The sequence below is a fragment of the Eleginops maclovinus genome, chromosome 12, assembly GCF_036324505.1.
Source record: "Eleginops maclovinus isolate JMC-PN-2008 ecotype Puerto Natales chromosome 12, JC_Emac_rtc_rv5, whole genome shotgun sequence".
Classification (NCBI taxonomy): Eukaryota; Metazoa; Chordata; class Actinopteri; order Perciformes; family Eleginopidae; genus Eleginops; species Eleginops maclovinus.
In genome coordinates, this window is record NC_086360.1 from 12,910,780 (window position 1) to 12,926,996 (window position 16,217).

The 16,217-nt window shown below is 39.2% G+C and overlaps 2 protein-coding genes across 3 annotated transcripts; both read left to right on the forward strand.

Annotated features, from left to right (window-relative positions):
• Nucleotides 1-121: 121 nt before the first annotated feature.
• Nucleotides 122-8,915, forward strand: plpp5 (phospholipid phosphatase 5). 2 transcript variants are annotated; one of them, XM_063897678.1, is made up of 9 exons: nt 122-286; nt 1,357-1,497; nt 1,614-1,722; nt 1,935-2,025; nt 2,126-2,189; nt 2,283-2,407; nt 2,876-3,046; nt 4,795-5,007; nt 7,914-8,915. In XM_063897678.1, the coding sequence occupies exons 2-8, from the start codon at nt 1,427-1,429 to the stop codon at nt 4,962-4,964; spliced, it is 801 nt and encodes a 266-aa protein (XP_063753748.1). In that variant the 5' UTR covers nt 122-286; nt 1,357-1,426; the 3' UTR covers nt 4,965-5,007; nt 7,914-8,915. The 2 variants fall into 2 exon arrangements, with proteins under 2 accessions (XP_063753748.1, XP_063753747.1); XM_063897677.1 differs by having other exon boundaries at nt 4,795-4,960.
• A 590-nt stretch (nt 8,916-9,505) lies between these two features.
• Nucleotides 9,506-16,032, forward strand: cdc45 (CDC45 cell division cycle 45 homolog (S. cerevisiae)). Its single transcript, XM_063896410.1, has 18 exons — nt 9,506-9,747; nt 9,914-9,973; nt 10,900-10,992; nt 11,113-11,250; nt 11,447-11,596; nt 11,686-11,744; nt 11,828-11,876; nt 12,068-12,129; nt 12,251-12,301; nt 12,424-12,543; nt 12,664-12,795; nt 12,916-13,014; nt 13,096-13,257; nt 13,793-13,931; nt 14,029-14,112; nt 14,234-14,352; nt 14,972-15,048; nt 15,345-16,032. Exons 1-18 carry the CDS (start codon nt 9,697-9,699, stop codon nt 15,407-15,409), a joined length of 1,710 nt encoding a protein of 569 aa, XP_063752480.1. The 5' UTR covers nt 9,506-9,696; the 3' UTR covers nt 15,410-16,032.
• Nucleotides 16,033-16,217: the final 185 nt, after the last annotated feature.

The following is a 16,217-nucleotide window of genomic DNA, read 5'->3' on the forward strand; positions in this document are numbered from 1 at the left end:
AAACAGTATGATGTGTACATAATCTCCAAAAGTGAGTGCATGATTACTTAAGATAAGTTTTTCGAATGACACGCTTTACGTTACATACCTTTATTTTTGAAAAACCCCAAACAGGAAGTAGCTCAGATGTAGCCGTTAGCTTCAGTCTTCTACCCCGGTGCATCCCTGAAACACTCAAATGTGCAACTTCCATCAGCCGCAGAAACAGAGGATGTGGAAGCATGATTCACGTTAACGGCACACGTTGATATGAGGAGGAAGGGATAAAAATAACGAGCTGTCAAAGGTTAGTAACGGAGACGACATCCCCTTTTTTGACAATGCAGAAATGGGCCAGATGCTTCTTTGACAGATGTTGCTAGCTAGCTTAGCATAGTCTGCTAACATTTTTTTTTTAACATCACAAAGACACTACATTTTTTAGTTTTGCTCTTTGTTTTGACAAAAGCCGTGCATTTAATATTCTTATTGTATTATAAGACATGTTATATGTTCTTTGCAATTAAATAACAGCTTTAAAATGTGTTTGTATCACCTGGAAGAGGAGGGCACAGGTGCAGCATGTTGGCCTGTATATCAGGTTTTACACAGAGCAGAGTCTATAACCTGGCTATAACCTGTGAAACAATATTATCTTTACATATGTTACCAGATATATAGAAAGAAAATAGAATAACAAATATTTTCCTAATTAGTGAGTTAGCTAGTATTTCTTGTGTAAAGTATTTAAGGGACAAGGGTCAAAACAACTGCGGATGGAAGACTGGAAAGCCCCTTGGAAAAATGTATACATGTCTCTCTTCGCTGGGGATTGAAATCTAGTAATGTTCTGATGTTTTTACTCTTTTCTTTTTTATTGTATTCTTTTTGAAAAAAAACAACAAGAACAGGAATTATATGATAAAACATAGGATATAAGGATATATAATTCAGTCAACTAGGATTGAAATCATCCTACATAACAATCAGACACAAATAATAGCGATACCATTAAACTGAAAATCGAAAAACGATTTGCAGACTAGATGAGAGACATAACATCATCCTAGCAAAAACAACATGACTATCAGGGAGATGTCAGATGAGATATATAGTCCTTAAAAAGGGCTTGGAGGCCAAATTAACTGCAAACGCCTGTGCGGGTGTGGAGGACCTTTTCATATTTACTCTATTCCTCAGAGGGTTATACAGAGCAGGTTTTTGTACTATTAAATGGATGTGTTTACATAGGAGCAAAATATGGCAATAATTAGATTAACTGCGTACACTCAGTCTCTTCACTAATGGAAAATAATCAGTCCACTCATTGAACCCAAATGAAGGCACTAAACTAAAACTCAGCTCTTTTTTTTATAGTCCCAGATAAGTTAAATGAAAATGGAGTGACGATGTTTGCTGTTGACTGAAGTTCACTCCAAGAAACAAAATGAAGAAGAGGCTGCTTCGTGGTTTCCTGTCGGAAGTCTCCGTCCGGATCGTGCTGCTTCTCGTGTTCCTGTAAGTATCTACAACTTTAAATCACTTGCATTATTGCTTTATGTATCTATTATGGAAAAGGCAGGCGTGGTCTTAATGATGATAATAAAAACATAACTCTCTTTGTGTTTGTCTAGTGTGACGGAGCAGCTTCCTCCTTTCTACCGTGAGATCCAGCCAGAGGAGATGTGGCTGTATAAATTCCATCGTGTGGAGAGAGACCACGTACCCACCTCTCTTATGTTTGTAAGTTCTATGTCTGCATGCCTCTGAGTTAAATGTAAAAAAAATAAAAGCTTTAGCTCAGTTTTTCCCTCTTTCCTCATCCTTAACAACTATCAGAATATCTGACTAAACTGTGCAAAGCAGCAATCAAAGGAAGAAGTTGGTCATTATTTTTAATAACCTACACACAGACATTACTTTGTATTATAGTCTTTATACTCTCCTTCTCTCAGGGTGTGGCAGTTTTCACCCCGCTGTTTGTAATCCTGGTTTTCACCTTCCTGAATAAATCAGAGCGAGGAGATCTGAAGGAGGCCTCACTGGGTAATAAAGCTGCATACACACGTGTCATTTTTCATATTAAAGCAAACATTTCAACTAGTGTTTTTGTCTTCTTAATGTTTGTGTTTTTCTCCTCATCCAGCTGTGACTTTGACTCTGGTGCTAAACGGAGTTTTCACCAATGTCATCAAACTTGTAGTTGGCCGGTAAATATTAACACAAACAAAGCTAAGGATAATTTAATTTCACAGTGAATACAACTCTGAGTCTAACCTCTCTGTGTTAACCCCCCACCCCAGGCCTCGGCCAGACTTCTTCTATCGCTGTTTCCCAGATGGTCAGATGAACCTGGAATGGCGCTGCAGCGGTGACCCAGATGTAGTCATGGAGGGCAGGAAGAGCTTTCCCAGCGGGCACTCTTCCTGTAAGGGCCTTTTGTGGTCGATTATGCCTCAGTAGCTTAGCAGGGAAAACAACAATTTCACAGAGTGGGGCAGGAGGGCTTATCATATATCTAAAAACTAGCATGTATGTCATTGTATTTTAGCCTCCAGGCCCCTATTTGGCTGTCTGAGAAAGATGTTACCCTAAGTGACAGCATAGAAACAATGCTGTTGAGTTTTTCAAATGTATTTTTTGGCACTTTGAGCACCACATGCCGAGAGCCATGTGGTTTCCCTTTATTGGAGAGGAGGCAGACATCTCTACCAACAATATCTCCAACACTCTGCAACTCACACCAACACAATATAGAATATAAAAAGCACTACAGGTCAGGGATTCTAGAAAGAACCTATCCGTCTCTAATGCTTGCCCCTTCTCTTATTGCTGTTTCCTCTTCAAGTTCTCTCTGTTTCTTTGTAAGACTTCCATCCTTTCTCCCGGGCCCCAGTTGCCTTTGCAGGTTTGGGTTTCACTGCGCTGTACGTGGCAGGCAAGCTGCGCTGCTTCACGGCAGCGGGTCAAGGCAGAGCGTGGCGGCTGTGTGCCTTCCTCACACCTTTACTCATTGCGACTGTGATTGCCCTCTCCAGAACCTGCGACTACAAACACCACTGGCAAGGTCAGAGTCTCAGAATGACACAAAGCGTCATGTAGAAAAAATGCAAATAAACCTTTTTATATTAAATTCTGTTCATTTTGTATAGACTCTCTTGCAAGCAGAAAAAAGGAAACCAAAGTAATTATCTGTAAAACATCAACTGAACCAGAAAGTAACACAGCTCTAGTAACAACAAATGGTATTATGGCAAGTATTAAACAAATATCAAAGTATATGAGTAGCGTTTCCATGTTTTATTATTATATTGTGTTTAGATATATGGATCCTGGCTGTCATTAAGAAATGGATGTTTTTTTATAGCCGTGTGTTCCAAACACACTTAGCTCATGTATGCCCTCGACCTTTCTCTCTCAATAGGCAGGCCGTATAAACATTTGGTGCTCATTCAATCCTCCGCCTACAATAACACTGAGCTGTGCGCCTGTGACTCCCTCCACCTCCCCGACCTCCTTGGGTTCAAATTGGTATCGTTAGCTCTGCTTTCACCAAAACAGTCAGGTTCCTTTTTCTTTTGGCCCACAACTTGCAACAAATTTAGTGACTTATTTATTTATTTATTATTATTATTTTATATATTTTGGGGGCTTTTTGCCTTTAATTGGATAGGACAGTGGAGAGTGACAGGAATGTGGGAGAGAGAGTCGGGGTGGGATCCGGAAAGGACCACGGGTCAGGAATCGAACCCGGGTAGATAGATAGATAGAATCGGAGGAGGAAATCCTCTTTATTAGTCACATACATGCACACAGCAGAGCACACAGTGAAATTAGTCCTCTGCATTTAACCCATCCTAGTACTAGGAGCAGTGGGCAGCTATCGTGCAGCGCCCGGGGAGCAATGGGGAGGGGGGAATGGTGTCCGGTGCCTTGCTCAAGGGCACCACAGCAGGGCCTAGGAGGTGAACTGGGACCTCTCCAAGTAGCAGTCCACTTTCCATATTTCAAGTCTGTTGGGGACTTGAACCGGCGACCCTACGGTTCCCAGTCCAAGCCCCTACTGACTGAGCCACTGCAGGTGCCCCAGCCAGTTGCGCCACGGCCGGGGCCGACTTATTTATTAGCGGAAAACTCAAAGGCTATATTCAAATATATTAAACTGCAACTTATCTCCAACGCTGCTCAGAGTCATCTCTATCCAGGGCATCTTCTCCCAGCACCATGAGTTCTCTCCGTGTCCTCTTGGGCCGCAGGCAATCTCTCCCTCAACAATACAACCAATACAATTTTGCCAATATTCAAATGAACCTATGATGGCGATGATGGCTACTACTTCGTTGTTGTAAACACTGCAGAGTACACACTGCATTTTGTTTTCCAAGGATGTCAGCAACAAATCGAGCCTTCATTTTCCCGGGTGATCCTACCTGGTTACACAGCTGTATTAGTGTAAGACAGGCTGATGGATAACCAGACTAAACACCGATTATCACATTATTCTATCATATTATATTGTGCAATCAACATTTAATTTATTATTATAAGTTAAAGCAAAACAGTTTTCTATTGCCAGTGTAATGAGCCCCAGATCCAAGATTACCATTACCAATGACTGCTTCTCTGTAATTGTGCATATGACCATAAATAAAAAAGCTTTAAGACTTCCTTAAGTTTAAAGTTAATAGAATTTCACAACCTAAAAAGCATCTCTTCAAGTTAATATTTTCCCCAAAAGTCTGACATAAATTATAGAAAGCCTTAATGTGAAGCTATGGGATTTAACACGCGTTTTGTCTTGACTCCTCTCCACAGATGTGTTGGTGGGTTCCCTGCTGGGCCTCTCCTTCGCCTGGCTGTGCTACAGACAGCATTACCCTCCCCTCCAGGACGCTGACTGCCACAGACCTCTGCGCCACAGAGAGACTGTTCCCGCCGCACAGGAGCACAAGCTGGCCAACTCCAACTACATCCTGCCTCTGTAAACAGCTGTAACTGTTACTGGTGTCATTCATTACGGGTTACATGGTAATCTTTCTAACTCTGGTTTTCACACCTTGAGGGCTGGGCAGTAATGAATATTTACCCTCTGGCATCAATCATTGTAACTGTATTGTGGGATTTGTTTCGAATGGTGGGTTCTTTTTCTAAACTAAAATGACTAATGACAAATTACTTCTGAATGATTTCTGAAAAACGGAATGATTCCTAAACACTTGCTGCACATAGCACCTCCAGTCTAACAACAACAATAACAACTTGAGGGTATTCCAAATATAAACAAACGTCATTACTTATAAAACTTATCAACATTGAAGGGCTTGGTGGATACCATGATATTTATTATTTCCCATCAGGCCCAGCCCGACACACTCTGTTGTGCCTCTAGATGACATAACTTTAAGAAGTCACAGTACCTGAGCAGGTCCAGCACACAAGCATTGCACCGATCGTCCACTGCCCGTTAAACTCTGTCGCTGCGAGGCACTTTCTCCTGATGTAGGGACACTATTTGGTGATGGTTTTGTAAATGAAAACTTTTTCAACAAGCAAGATTTAAAAATATTATTTTATTTCTGTGCAGGGATATTCATTCCTGGCTTTTAGGAATCAATATATCGTGAAGAGAGTCTGCGCTCAACCTGATGCCGCAACCCACAACACTTTTGATATCTGAATAATCTTTTACGTTTTTATCAACTAATGATGCCAAACCCTTGGTGGCTGCATCTTAGCTGTGAAGATTAGCAGCATTTGTATTATTGCCAATTTAATTCAAAACTGTGTGAAGCTCTGAGAGATTGTGGTATTTCCTAATTTTGCTAGAATCATTAAATAACCAATTTATATCAAAAAGAGTTTAGTTAACATTAAACTAAAATAAATGATAGGCTTCAGCTCAACATAATCCACCTAATATTTATAAGGGTTTTCTAACTGCAGCTCAAAGTGTTCTTTGGCAGATGGAGCTGCTTCACGACCATAAGCACACTGTTTGCTAAGTCAATGAAGGGGAGAGGAGTAGAGAAAGATAGAGATCCTCTGAAACAACACACAGGTTACAATATTGTGCCTGAGTTATTAAATGTAGGTTATTTAATGGCATTTCCACTTAAAAATTAGGGCTGAGCTAATGTTGACAGTTGCAAATAGTTACGAAGTTGAACTTGGATCTTAGATTCTGCACAATATAGTCATTTATTTGACATAAACATCCATTTACGATTAGAATGGAAAGCCAAAATGAATTAAATCGCCTTTATCATAGCAAATGTATTCACGATTTGTAATTTAACATCGTAAAAATGCTCAGTGATTTGCCAAACCAGCAGGGCACTGAAGTTCTTAATGTTACTGTACCAGGACTAAATAGTGCATATGTTGGGGACTATTTTCAGCTGAGGATTGATACAGATTTCATCCAAGTTGGAATACAGCAGAGGTGTATGGCACGATAAGTAAAACAACCTTTGATGATGGTTTTTGCTTTGTTGAACTAGAAAGAAATCAAAAAAGTAACATATCCTGGCTCCCAAAGGTAAATACTGTATCAACACAAGGCCCATCTTTCATTAAAAGCACCTTCCTGTCTACACCAGGTTAATCAAAACCCCTCAGTCAGCTTTCTTAATATCCACATTGCTTCACTGATTGTCTTGACTGCTTTAAACCTCTCTGTCTTCCTGCATCATATTTTGATTGTTTAAATGCACAGATTGTTAGATTATTGTGTGCAAAGTGTTCATACAGTATGCCCTCTCCTCAGAATAACACACTGATGTAGCAGCTCTGTTCATCTCTTCTCGGTTTTTGCAGTGTTTGCTGTACTTGGTTATCAAATTTTTGCTCTTACTGGACAGCACATCTGCTGATATGGTTAAAGGGATATTTTGGATTGTTTAAAGTGGGGTTGTTCAGTATGTATACGTATCAGTATCTGGTTCTTTTTACAGTCATGTATTACAGTAGAGGGAAGCACGCCCCCAGAAATAGAAAGGGGTACTGGCATTGGAGCAGGGGAATGTACTGCTGTGGACGGGTCAATAAGTATGAGTATGTATTTTACACACTTTAGGCCTACGTTAAAAATATCAATATCACTTTAATATCATTATTACAATGTTTTCTGATTGGGAACTGAAGCTGCTAATGCTCGATTGGTTAGTTTGTTTGTGCTGTTATGTGACTTAATTCCCCCAAAGTCACACTATAACAAACAAACAAGCTGATTTAAACAGATGTAGACAAGAAACTCCTCTGTTCTGCAAAAGTAACAGGACTGTTTTAGTCTGGTGAGTCCGTTTCAAAAAGACAAGCCAAAGCAGTAAAAATATATCCCCAAAATAATTAACCTAAACTGATACTGATATTATGTTTTTAGTGGCTAAAATATATTTTGGGGAGTCCGCTTTTGTTCATTGCAATGCTCTCATGCCTGTGCTCTTTATATCTAAATTGCGTGCTGATCACCAACTACTCTAGGTAACACACTGAAGATGAATAAGTCAACCCCACTTGAAAAAATCTGGTCTCTGGCTCACTGTAGGTCTGGCTTTCATCACTCTCCTCTGCCAGCACGTCTGAAGGGTTAGTGTTCACCAGAGGTGGGGAGAGGTGGTGATGTGGGGTCGGTTGTTGGAGTGGCGGTGAAACCAGACCGTTCTGATTAACCTAAAAGAGGTCAGACTGTAACATCTACAGATGATGGATGGTGCTATAGCCTCCATTGCTCCTGCTGGTCAGGCTTTCTATCCTGTTCCTATTTTTATTGGCACGTAAAGTTTATTTTGCTTGTTTCATTCATGTATGTTATTAATTTATGATTTTCTGCTTACTATAATGGGGTATTTCTGTTTGATCTATCAATTGTATTTGTGACTGTTTTTGCAGGTTGAAACATGAAAACAACGAAAACCTCTTTGTTTCTGTTTTAGTGTGAAAACCAGCCAAACGTTATGCAGGGTCAGAGCCCTTCATCGCTGTAAATCCAGATTGAAGCAGCAGGATCACAGTAGTCTCAGACCAAACTTGGCAGAAAAAAACATATGACTTTGTGCCTTTGTTTACTAAATTACTTTGCTACGGGGAATGAAGTATATACTGCATGTATCAGTGTATGCTCTCTGTCATGTTGGGGACAATACTTTGTTTTAAATATGTGTTTTTTTATTGTTTAACAGCGTATAGGAGCCGGTTGGGAAGACATTTATGATGTTCAAATGTGGCATGCTGCCTTTTTTTACCTCAGAAAAATACCTTATAAGTTATTTCCAAAAATTGTAGAGGGAGTAAAATGTGAAGAATGCTGGTTGGAAACATGTCAAAAAAAACAAGAGAGTAGCCAAGAGGAAGAAAAATGTCACTCTTTGCAAAACTTCACTTCATCCTAAATTACTTGGTCAATCTTGATAGTGGTTTATGAGATGATGTGCAGGTCTAAGTCTATTTCGCTTTGGGGCATGCAAGAGTTTACTTGAATTTTCACTCTGCGTTTGTTTTTCCTTAATGTGATAATATTATTTCATGACAGTAGGAATCATATCTGTGGGCATATTGCTCTGAGGGTATAAAAATAAATGTTCATTTAACTTTGCTGCATTTTGATAGATTCCTGCATGTTTTACAGCTAAGGACAAACGTTTCCCTTCATGATTTACTTCCAGATCAACACATTTCTACAAGTGTACATACCTTTTAAGTTTTTCATGACTTTATCAGGTTGTTGATTATGTCCTTTAGATATTCTGTCATAATAAGGGATGATGCTAAAACTTGCCGTTCGCTTTATTTAAGTCACGCTCATCATAACTTGCCTTGGCTTTCAACTCATATAGCTCGTGCTCATGCTGATACAGTATCCTGATTGTACATGTTGTGATGCTTTTAATGACTCTTTTGGTGACACTAAATAATGTTTTAAATACTCTTGCAACACACCCTGTACTTTGCTTATTTCTTTTGACTCAGAAATGTGTTATGATTACAGGAACCTTTACAGTATAGGATTTTGAAAAGTGGGCCGGCATCAAAAATAGTTTCTTACAAACATGCTGGACAAATAATAATGCAGATATGGTTGCAGCTACAAAATGTAGAATGGTCAATGTTTTGTTTTGTTTTAATGCTGAAAATGCTCTGAAGTAACTCTATTTACTTCAATGCGTCTTTTTTTTAGTCCTGTTTATAAGCTGAATCAATAGTTTTAACATTCCTTTGTGGGATAATTTCTGCATAGAGGGTTGCTAATGCCAATTAAAATGCACAACAAGGAAATAGATGCTTTTGTTGGCAATGAAAATAAAGAGTAAAGAAAAAGATAATTGTAGTGATACAATAATTGTCAAAAAATTGCAATAGTGCCAACAAAAAATAAGGGATAAAATATACAATTAATATAAGACACAATGGGCAGCAACTACAGATTGTGTGTGTGTGTGTGTGTGTGCGTGTGCGTGTGTGCGCGCGTGTGTGTTTATTCTTTGTTTAGGTGGCATTTTTTCTTCAGTGTGCGTGGCCTCAAACGTATGACGTCGGTTCTTTCCCAACCAGTGATTGGCTGGAAGTGACGTGCCGATTTGGCGCCACATTTCCAAAAAGGAACAGCACCGAAGAAAGCTCCGTGTGTCTGACAGCGAACAAAAATAACCCGATGTTCATGTTCATTTAGCGTTATTTTACCCCGTTTATATTGATCTTAAACCTTATTAAGTTTTCAAAATGTTCATCACGGACATAAGAAAGGAGTTTTATGAAGTTGTTGTCAATCAGGTAAGTTGTTTGATAGCACTAACTGTGACGTTAGGTTAGCTAAGGTGATTCATGAAGGACTGTTTGCTAACATCCATTAGCAGATAGGTACTTCATAGTCAGTTTAGGCCCCATGTACGGATTTTGTTCACCTCACTAAACATATCGTATATTGCTTTTCTTTCAGAGAGTGGCTCTCCTGGTGGCGTCTGACATCGACGCACTCTGCGCCTGTAAGATACTACAGGTAAGAGAATACCATGCTAACTGTTAGCAAACATTAGCGCCTGCTATCCCTGTGCAGACTTTGGTCTCACACTAACAAATAATTCTCAAATATAGCAATCAAGTAAGTTTTAGGTTGGATTTTGACAAACATTTACTCACTTTTTCTCAGTTTCACGGACTGTCGGGAGTCAGAGCCTTCGCTTCAACATAAATAAATTACAAATCACAATATAGTAGTTAACGTGTTGTCTTATTTGGCACACCTATTGGATAACGGATGTCAATCATTTATTTTACATATCATTTTAAACTTAAATACTATTTCAGTTTTATCAACAGCCTCCATGTCATGTGATCCAGTTGCTCCAAACCAACATCAGATATTATTAATACACTGAATAAATAGGACATGCCTCTTTTTGTTTTGGATTTTAGTGATCCTTGTATTTAAGACCAATAATTGTATCTAAATACTGCTGTTATTTTAAGGTCTTGATCTTTTCAATAACTTCCATGTCATGTTAGTGCAGATTTCTATTACCACACCGGACAAGTTGGACACGGCTCTTTCTTTATTATCAAATAGAAGATGGCTTTAAATGTTAAACTTATTGGTCACATTACATAAACATTTTCTTTATAAAATAGAGGGTGGATTTGAAATAAAACGTGTGTCCTATTTGTATCGTGTAGTAACAGGACATCCACAATACTGAGAAAAAACTTAAATGTAATGGTTAGAAATGCAGCCTCAAATGTGACTTTAATATTTTTTTAGTTTAACCAAACATATAACAACACCTAACATATTTGTTATATTTCTTTGTCAATTGTTTCAGCTGTCCTGTCACATTTTCATGTCATATTACACCCCTTTACTGTAATCCAGCCTTTGGTACCAGGAAAAGATTAAATTACAATTTCTGAATGTCTTTGTCTCTGTAGGCGCTGTTCCACTGTGACCAGGTTCAGTACACACTTGTTCCAGTAACAGGCTGGCAGGACCTTGGCACCGCCTTCCTTGAACACAAAGAGCAGGTATGAACTATTTAGATCAGAGTGTAAATGAATAAATGATAGAACGATAAACAAGGAAGAACTGTTGAGGATTGCCAAACTGTCACTCTAAACTTAAATGTATTATTTTGTGTGTTGTAGTTCCAGTATTTTGTTCTCATCAACTGTGGGGCAAATGTTGACCTTCTTGAGATGCTGCAGCCCGATGATGACTCCGTCTTCTTCATCTGCGACACTCACCGGCCTGTAGATGTGGTTAATGTTTACAACGACACCCAGGTGATTGACAATGATCAATTCAGCTTAAGGAAGCAAGCTTGGAAAACATAGTTCATTTTAAATTAGCTGCATCCATTTGCCTTATATTAGCCTTTGCAGTGGTACATTCTCCTGCTGAGCTGTGGAAGTCTGTGAGCAATAACACAATTTGAAACCTTTTGTTGATTTGTTAAATCTCCTGTCATCTCATCCACAGATCAAGCTGCTAATCAAACAAGACGACGACCTTGGTGTGCCCACATATGATGACATCTTTCAAGATGAAGAGGACGAGGAAGGAGGCGACTCTGGAAATGAGAGTGAAGATGGATCAGAGCCCTCTGGGAAAAGAAGGAGATTTGACGAGGTACGTATTTGACCAGAATGAGAATCCCTGAAAGACTTGGTTGTTTGATGTGGCTCTAATGATTGTTTTATTTGTGTTTGTTGTTTTAGGGAGCAATTGAGAGGAGAATTGATAGACAGCGAGCGAAGAGGGAGTGGGAAACGAGAAGGTGAAGTGTTTTTAAGGAGGTGTAGGGATGTCATATCTCATCACAATTTCTAAACTGACACCAAGTTTTCACTCATTTCTCAGGAGGGAAATCTTGTTTGACTATGAGCAGTATGAATATCACGGGACATCGGTGAGTAGACGGTTTGCAAATGTTCTGTCATTGTAAAATGTAACAGTTTTGTGAAAATGTAAAGGGAAAACAATGTATACACATTTCAGAGTTCATTATGCATGGCTCAGCCATATGTTGTCTTTCATTTCAGATCACTTTTTCCTGTATACAAATGTGTTAATCATGCTTCTTCATGTGTCTTTTGTCAGGCTGCAGTGATGTTTTTTGAGCTGGCCTGGGTGTTGACCAAAGACACCAAAGACATGCTTTGGTAATTATTGTGATTAAAATCTTCTTTTTTTAACGACAAACATTGTGGAAAGGCACAGTGCAACGTGCAGACCTTTAGATGTAATCTGTTAGAGATTTAAAAAACGTTGTTTTCTTGACAGGTGGGCCGTCATTGGACTGACTGACCAGTGGGTTCATGATAAAATCACACAGTAAGAATATCTCCAGTAGCATAAATAGATTCCCTTAAATCTTAAGTACATTCATAACAAGAGCTATTTAATTTATACTTTTCCCAATCTGAATTATTCTTATTTACCTGGTTTCTTTTCAGTATGAAGTATGTAACAGACATTGCAACAATGCAGCGACATGTTTCCCGGCATAACCATCGCAACGAAGACGAGGAGAACTCTCTCTCCATTGACTGTATGAGGATCTCCTTTGAATACGAGTATCCTTAACTCATAAGACGTGTTTTCATTGTGGATATTTATTTTTTATCCGGTTCGTCCGAGTGTAATTGTGGCTAGAGTCACTCTTTCTCTTTGAGATCCTTAACCCTGTTCTTTAGCCTCCGTCTAACCCTCTACCAGCACTGGTCCCTGTATGAGAGCATCTGTAATTCCTTTTACACGACGTGCCACTTCAAGCTTTGGACTTTAAACGGCCAAAAGAAACTCCAGGAGTTCCTCGCTGACATGGGGTGATGTGCATGGAAATCAATGAAACCTCTGCCAACATGACTTCATTAAATGTTTTACATTTTATAGAGTTGCCATACTCGTTTTAACATCCGATATCTGCCAATGTTTTTTTTTAATAGGCTACCTCTGAAGCAAGTGAGGCAGAAATTCAACTCCATGGACATGATGATCAAAGAAAACCTACGGGACGTCATTGAGGAGTCTTCCAATAAATACGGGTATGAATCCAGAAACCACCTCAAGACACTCGGAAGCGTTTATTTACAGAGTGACTGAAAGTATTTATCTCTCCCCGGCAGTATGAAGGACATCCGCATCCAGACATTTGGCGTTCACTTTGGCTTTAAGAACCGTTTCCTGGCCGTAGACATGGTGCATGCTACTGCTGCACTGCTGGAGAGCACCGAGAAAGACGAGAGCAACAGCGACAACTTCATTAAGGCACTGGACTCTCTGACGAGGTTTGTGGCAGTGTGGCTATGTTGAATCAACCAAACCTTTTAGAGATGAATGACTTTTGAACTGAAAACTTTATTGCATTATGTCTTGTCTCAACATTAGTTTGTCAGGGTTGATTGTATGGCACTATCTTGAGTAAAAGGAGCTCTCCATGGCAAATCACACCGCGGACTTTACGCATAGTCATGTGTCTGCCCTAGATGGTCTGCCTAAACACCATCCCTGCCGATAACAAAATCAATGGGATGACCAGAAAGGCTGGCTCAGCGTTACTCGCTGTATAAAATAGAACAAGGACCAAATAAAAGGTTCTGTAATTTGAAGGCCAACCATTGCACTGTTATGTATTTCTTGCTGTGGAATGTCATGTCTATTTCTTCTGTGAGCTGATATGGTGACAAATGACGTTCACCATTATGTATTAAGAGAGCTTTTTGTTTCAAAGAAAGAGTGATTTCAGGCTGTAAAATGTCTGTAATGATTAGATAAAAAAGGTACAAATGAACTTTTGTCCCCTGTTGATGTCTTTTCTCTTAGGAGTAACCTCGACCGTCTACACTCAGGCATTGACCTGGCGAAGAAGAAGCTGATGGCCATCCAGCAGACTGTCGCCAGCTGCATCTGTACCAACATGATCCTGTCGCAGGGACCCTTCCTCTACTGCTACCTCATGGAGGTACGAGTGTCTGTGTGACCTGCAGCTTTGTGTGCGTGTGTAGCTGCGTCCCAACAGGAGCTCAGCTCAATACTTCCTGCTGCTCTCTTTTGTGCAGGGAACGCCTGATGTGAAGCTCTTTTCTCGGCCCATGGCTCTGACTCTGCTCTGCAAATACCTCCTGAAGGCTTTTGTTAGTTCTGTAAGTATCTTATTGCCATTGAACTGGATTCAGTCTGAGAGGAGAGGCTTTTACTGCCCTGAAAGCACGCTGTCTTTGTGTCCCTCTTTCACTACTGTTGTTTTTTGTTTTGTTTGATTAGACGAGGAATAAGCGCTGTAAACTTCTTCCGCTCATCATGGCTGCTCCCAAAGACTTGGAGAAGGGAACCGTCATTGTTTTGGGGATCCCGCCCGAGTCTGAAACATCTGACAAGAAGAAGTAAGCCCTCTCTTTTTGAACGTGTATCATGTTGCCAAAACCTAGAGCTAAGAATATAAATGATATAACGAAAACATTCACCAATACAGCATTTCAAAGGCCAATCTTTTTTATAGGGTGACATTGGATTTATAATTTAAAAAATGTGCATCCCAGATATAGTAATAGTCAAGTGGTCTATATCTGGTTTAGTTTCTGCTATATACTCTGCACAACCGTCAATGAGTAGACATTCCCAGGATGTTGCGTGATGCTTCTTGCGAATAATTATGTCTGACTCATTTATTTGTAATACTAAAATCACACTTATCATTCAAAAAATGGATTTATTTCTTTAGATTTGTTTTGACGTGATGGGGTATATTTTAATATTATGTCTTCAGACCGCATGTTTTATTTGACCGTACAAACTGAAACGTATTCAATCTACAATTATAGCAAAAGTCTTCCCCTTGAAGCAGAGAACTGTTGTTTGGTGCATGAGAAATGAATGAAACAATTAACTGCTTATTAAAATAGTCTTTTTTATTTTAATGTCGATTGAATGCATTCATCATATTCTGTGTTCTGTGTGAAAATTGCCTGACAGCTCTCATCTTTTTTCTCTGTAATCTAAAAGTTTCTTCGGTCGAGCTTTTGAGAAAGCTGCAGAGAGCACCAGCTCCAGAACGCTACACGACAACTTTGACACTTCAAGTGAGTTTGAAATTGTGTTTTTATGTGTTGTTTGAGTCCTCATATTATTATTCATTGTGGAGTTGCCAGTCCCTTCACCAGACACCAGGGGGCAGCTCTGTCTTTGTTTCTAGCAGAGCTTCTCTGGCATCATTTGGTCATTAGTTGAGGTTCTTATCTGCAATGTAACATTCCCCCTCAGTCATGATTCGTGCATTTGTAGAATATTTCTGCACCTTGCTGTCCCACACTACTTTTTATCTACTGAGCGATTTTTGACTTTAAATAATGTGTGTCTGTGTTTTGTTTCTCTGCAGTAATTGAGCTGAAGACGGAGGACCGGAGCAAGTTTCTGGATGCTCTGATCACCCTCCTGTCCTGAGAGGAAATGTGAGCCTGAGTCTCGTTTTGCTACTGTTCACTCCTTTTTAATTCAGACCGGTGTCATCAGTACAAGAACTTCATTCAGGATTTCAATGTTTTTAATCAGTGTGTGTATATTGTACAGTCTTTGTGTGGAAGTCTTATTTTTGCTTTTAAATTCCTGTTACATCTGTCTCTTATTCCTGCTGTATGTGAGTGGTTTATCCCCTTTTTACTTTTTAAACATGGTTAATAAATAATGGTACATTTCTTAAAATTCTTTGTTTGTTACAAATATTGTTGACTACGGGTTTGTGATATGAGAAATTAGATTCTTTAATCTTGTATGAATACGACTAGGATCCATTTTTAAATTCATATTTTATAAGCAACCTTTATCTAGGTTAAGATTTGCAGCTTTAAAGATTCAGGTTTTATTTTTATTTATTCATTTTTCTGCTAAGGAAGGACCTGACTCACGTGTTTATCAGCGCTGCCACTTTGATATTTCAGTCCTTTGAACTCTGTTACAAACTTCAATTAATAAAAACTAGTCCTAACCCTGTATATTACAAACTAACAGTCGTTTGATGCCCCCTAAAAAGGTTGTGTGGGGCGAAGCAATTAAACCACTTAATAATTTCCTCTCTTTCAACTTGCTTCATTTTCAAACCACCCAAAAGACTCAAGTATTCCACAAGGTAAAACAAAACTATGAAAAAATGTCATTTCTATTGTTTTATCCTTTTTTATGGTCCCTAATCTTTTTTGTCAAGAGGACGGTTAAATTCTCGCTTGTCATAAAACAACGTTCTGGCAGAGAGTCA

Bases quoted from the DNA above. Each gene is read 5' to 3' on its own strand.
- plpp5 (XM_063897677.1), top strand. From the start codon at position 1,427: ATGAAGAAGAGGCTGCTTCGTGGTTTCCTGTCGGAAGTCTCCGTCCGG. The intron at 2,408-2,875 runs GTAAGGGCCTTT...CCCGGGCCCCAG, and splicing joins TCCCAGCGGGCACTCTTCCT to TTGCCTTTGCAGGTTTGGGT. The intron at 3,047-4,794 runs GTCAGAGTCTCA...TCCTCTCCACAG, and splicing joins CTACAAACACCACTGGCAAG to ATGTGTTGGTGGGTTCCCTG.
- cdc45 (XM_063896410.1), top strand. From the start codon at position 9,697: ATGTTCATCACGGACATAAGAAAGGAGTTTTATGAAGTTGTTGTCAAT. The intron at 11,597-11,685 runs GTACGTATTTGA...TTGTTGTTTTAG, and splicing joins AAAGAAGGAGATTTGACGAG to GGAGCAATTGAGAGGAGAAT. The intron at 13,932-14,028 runs GTACGAGTGTCT...TCTTTTGTGCAG, and splicing joins TCTACTGCTACCTCATGGAG to GGAACGCCTGATGTGAAGCT.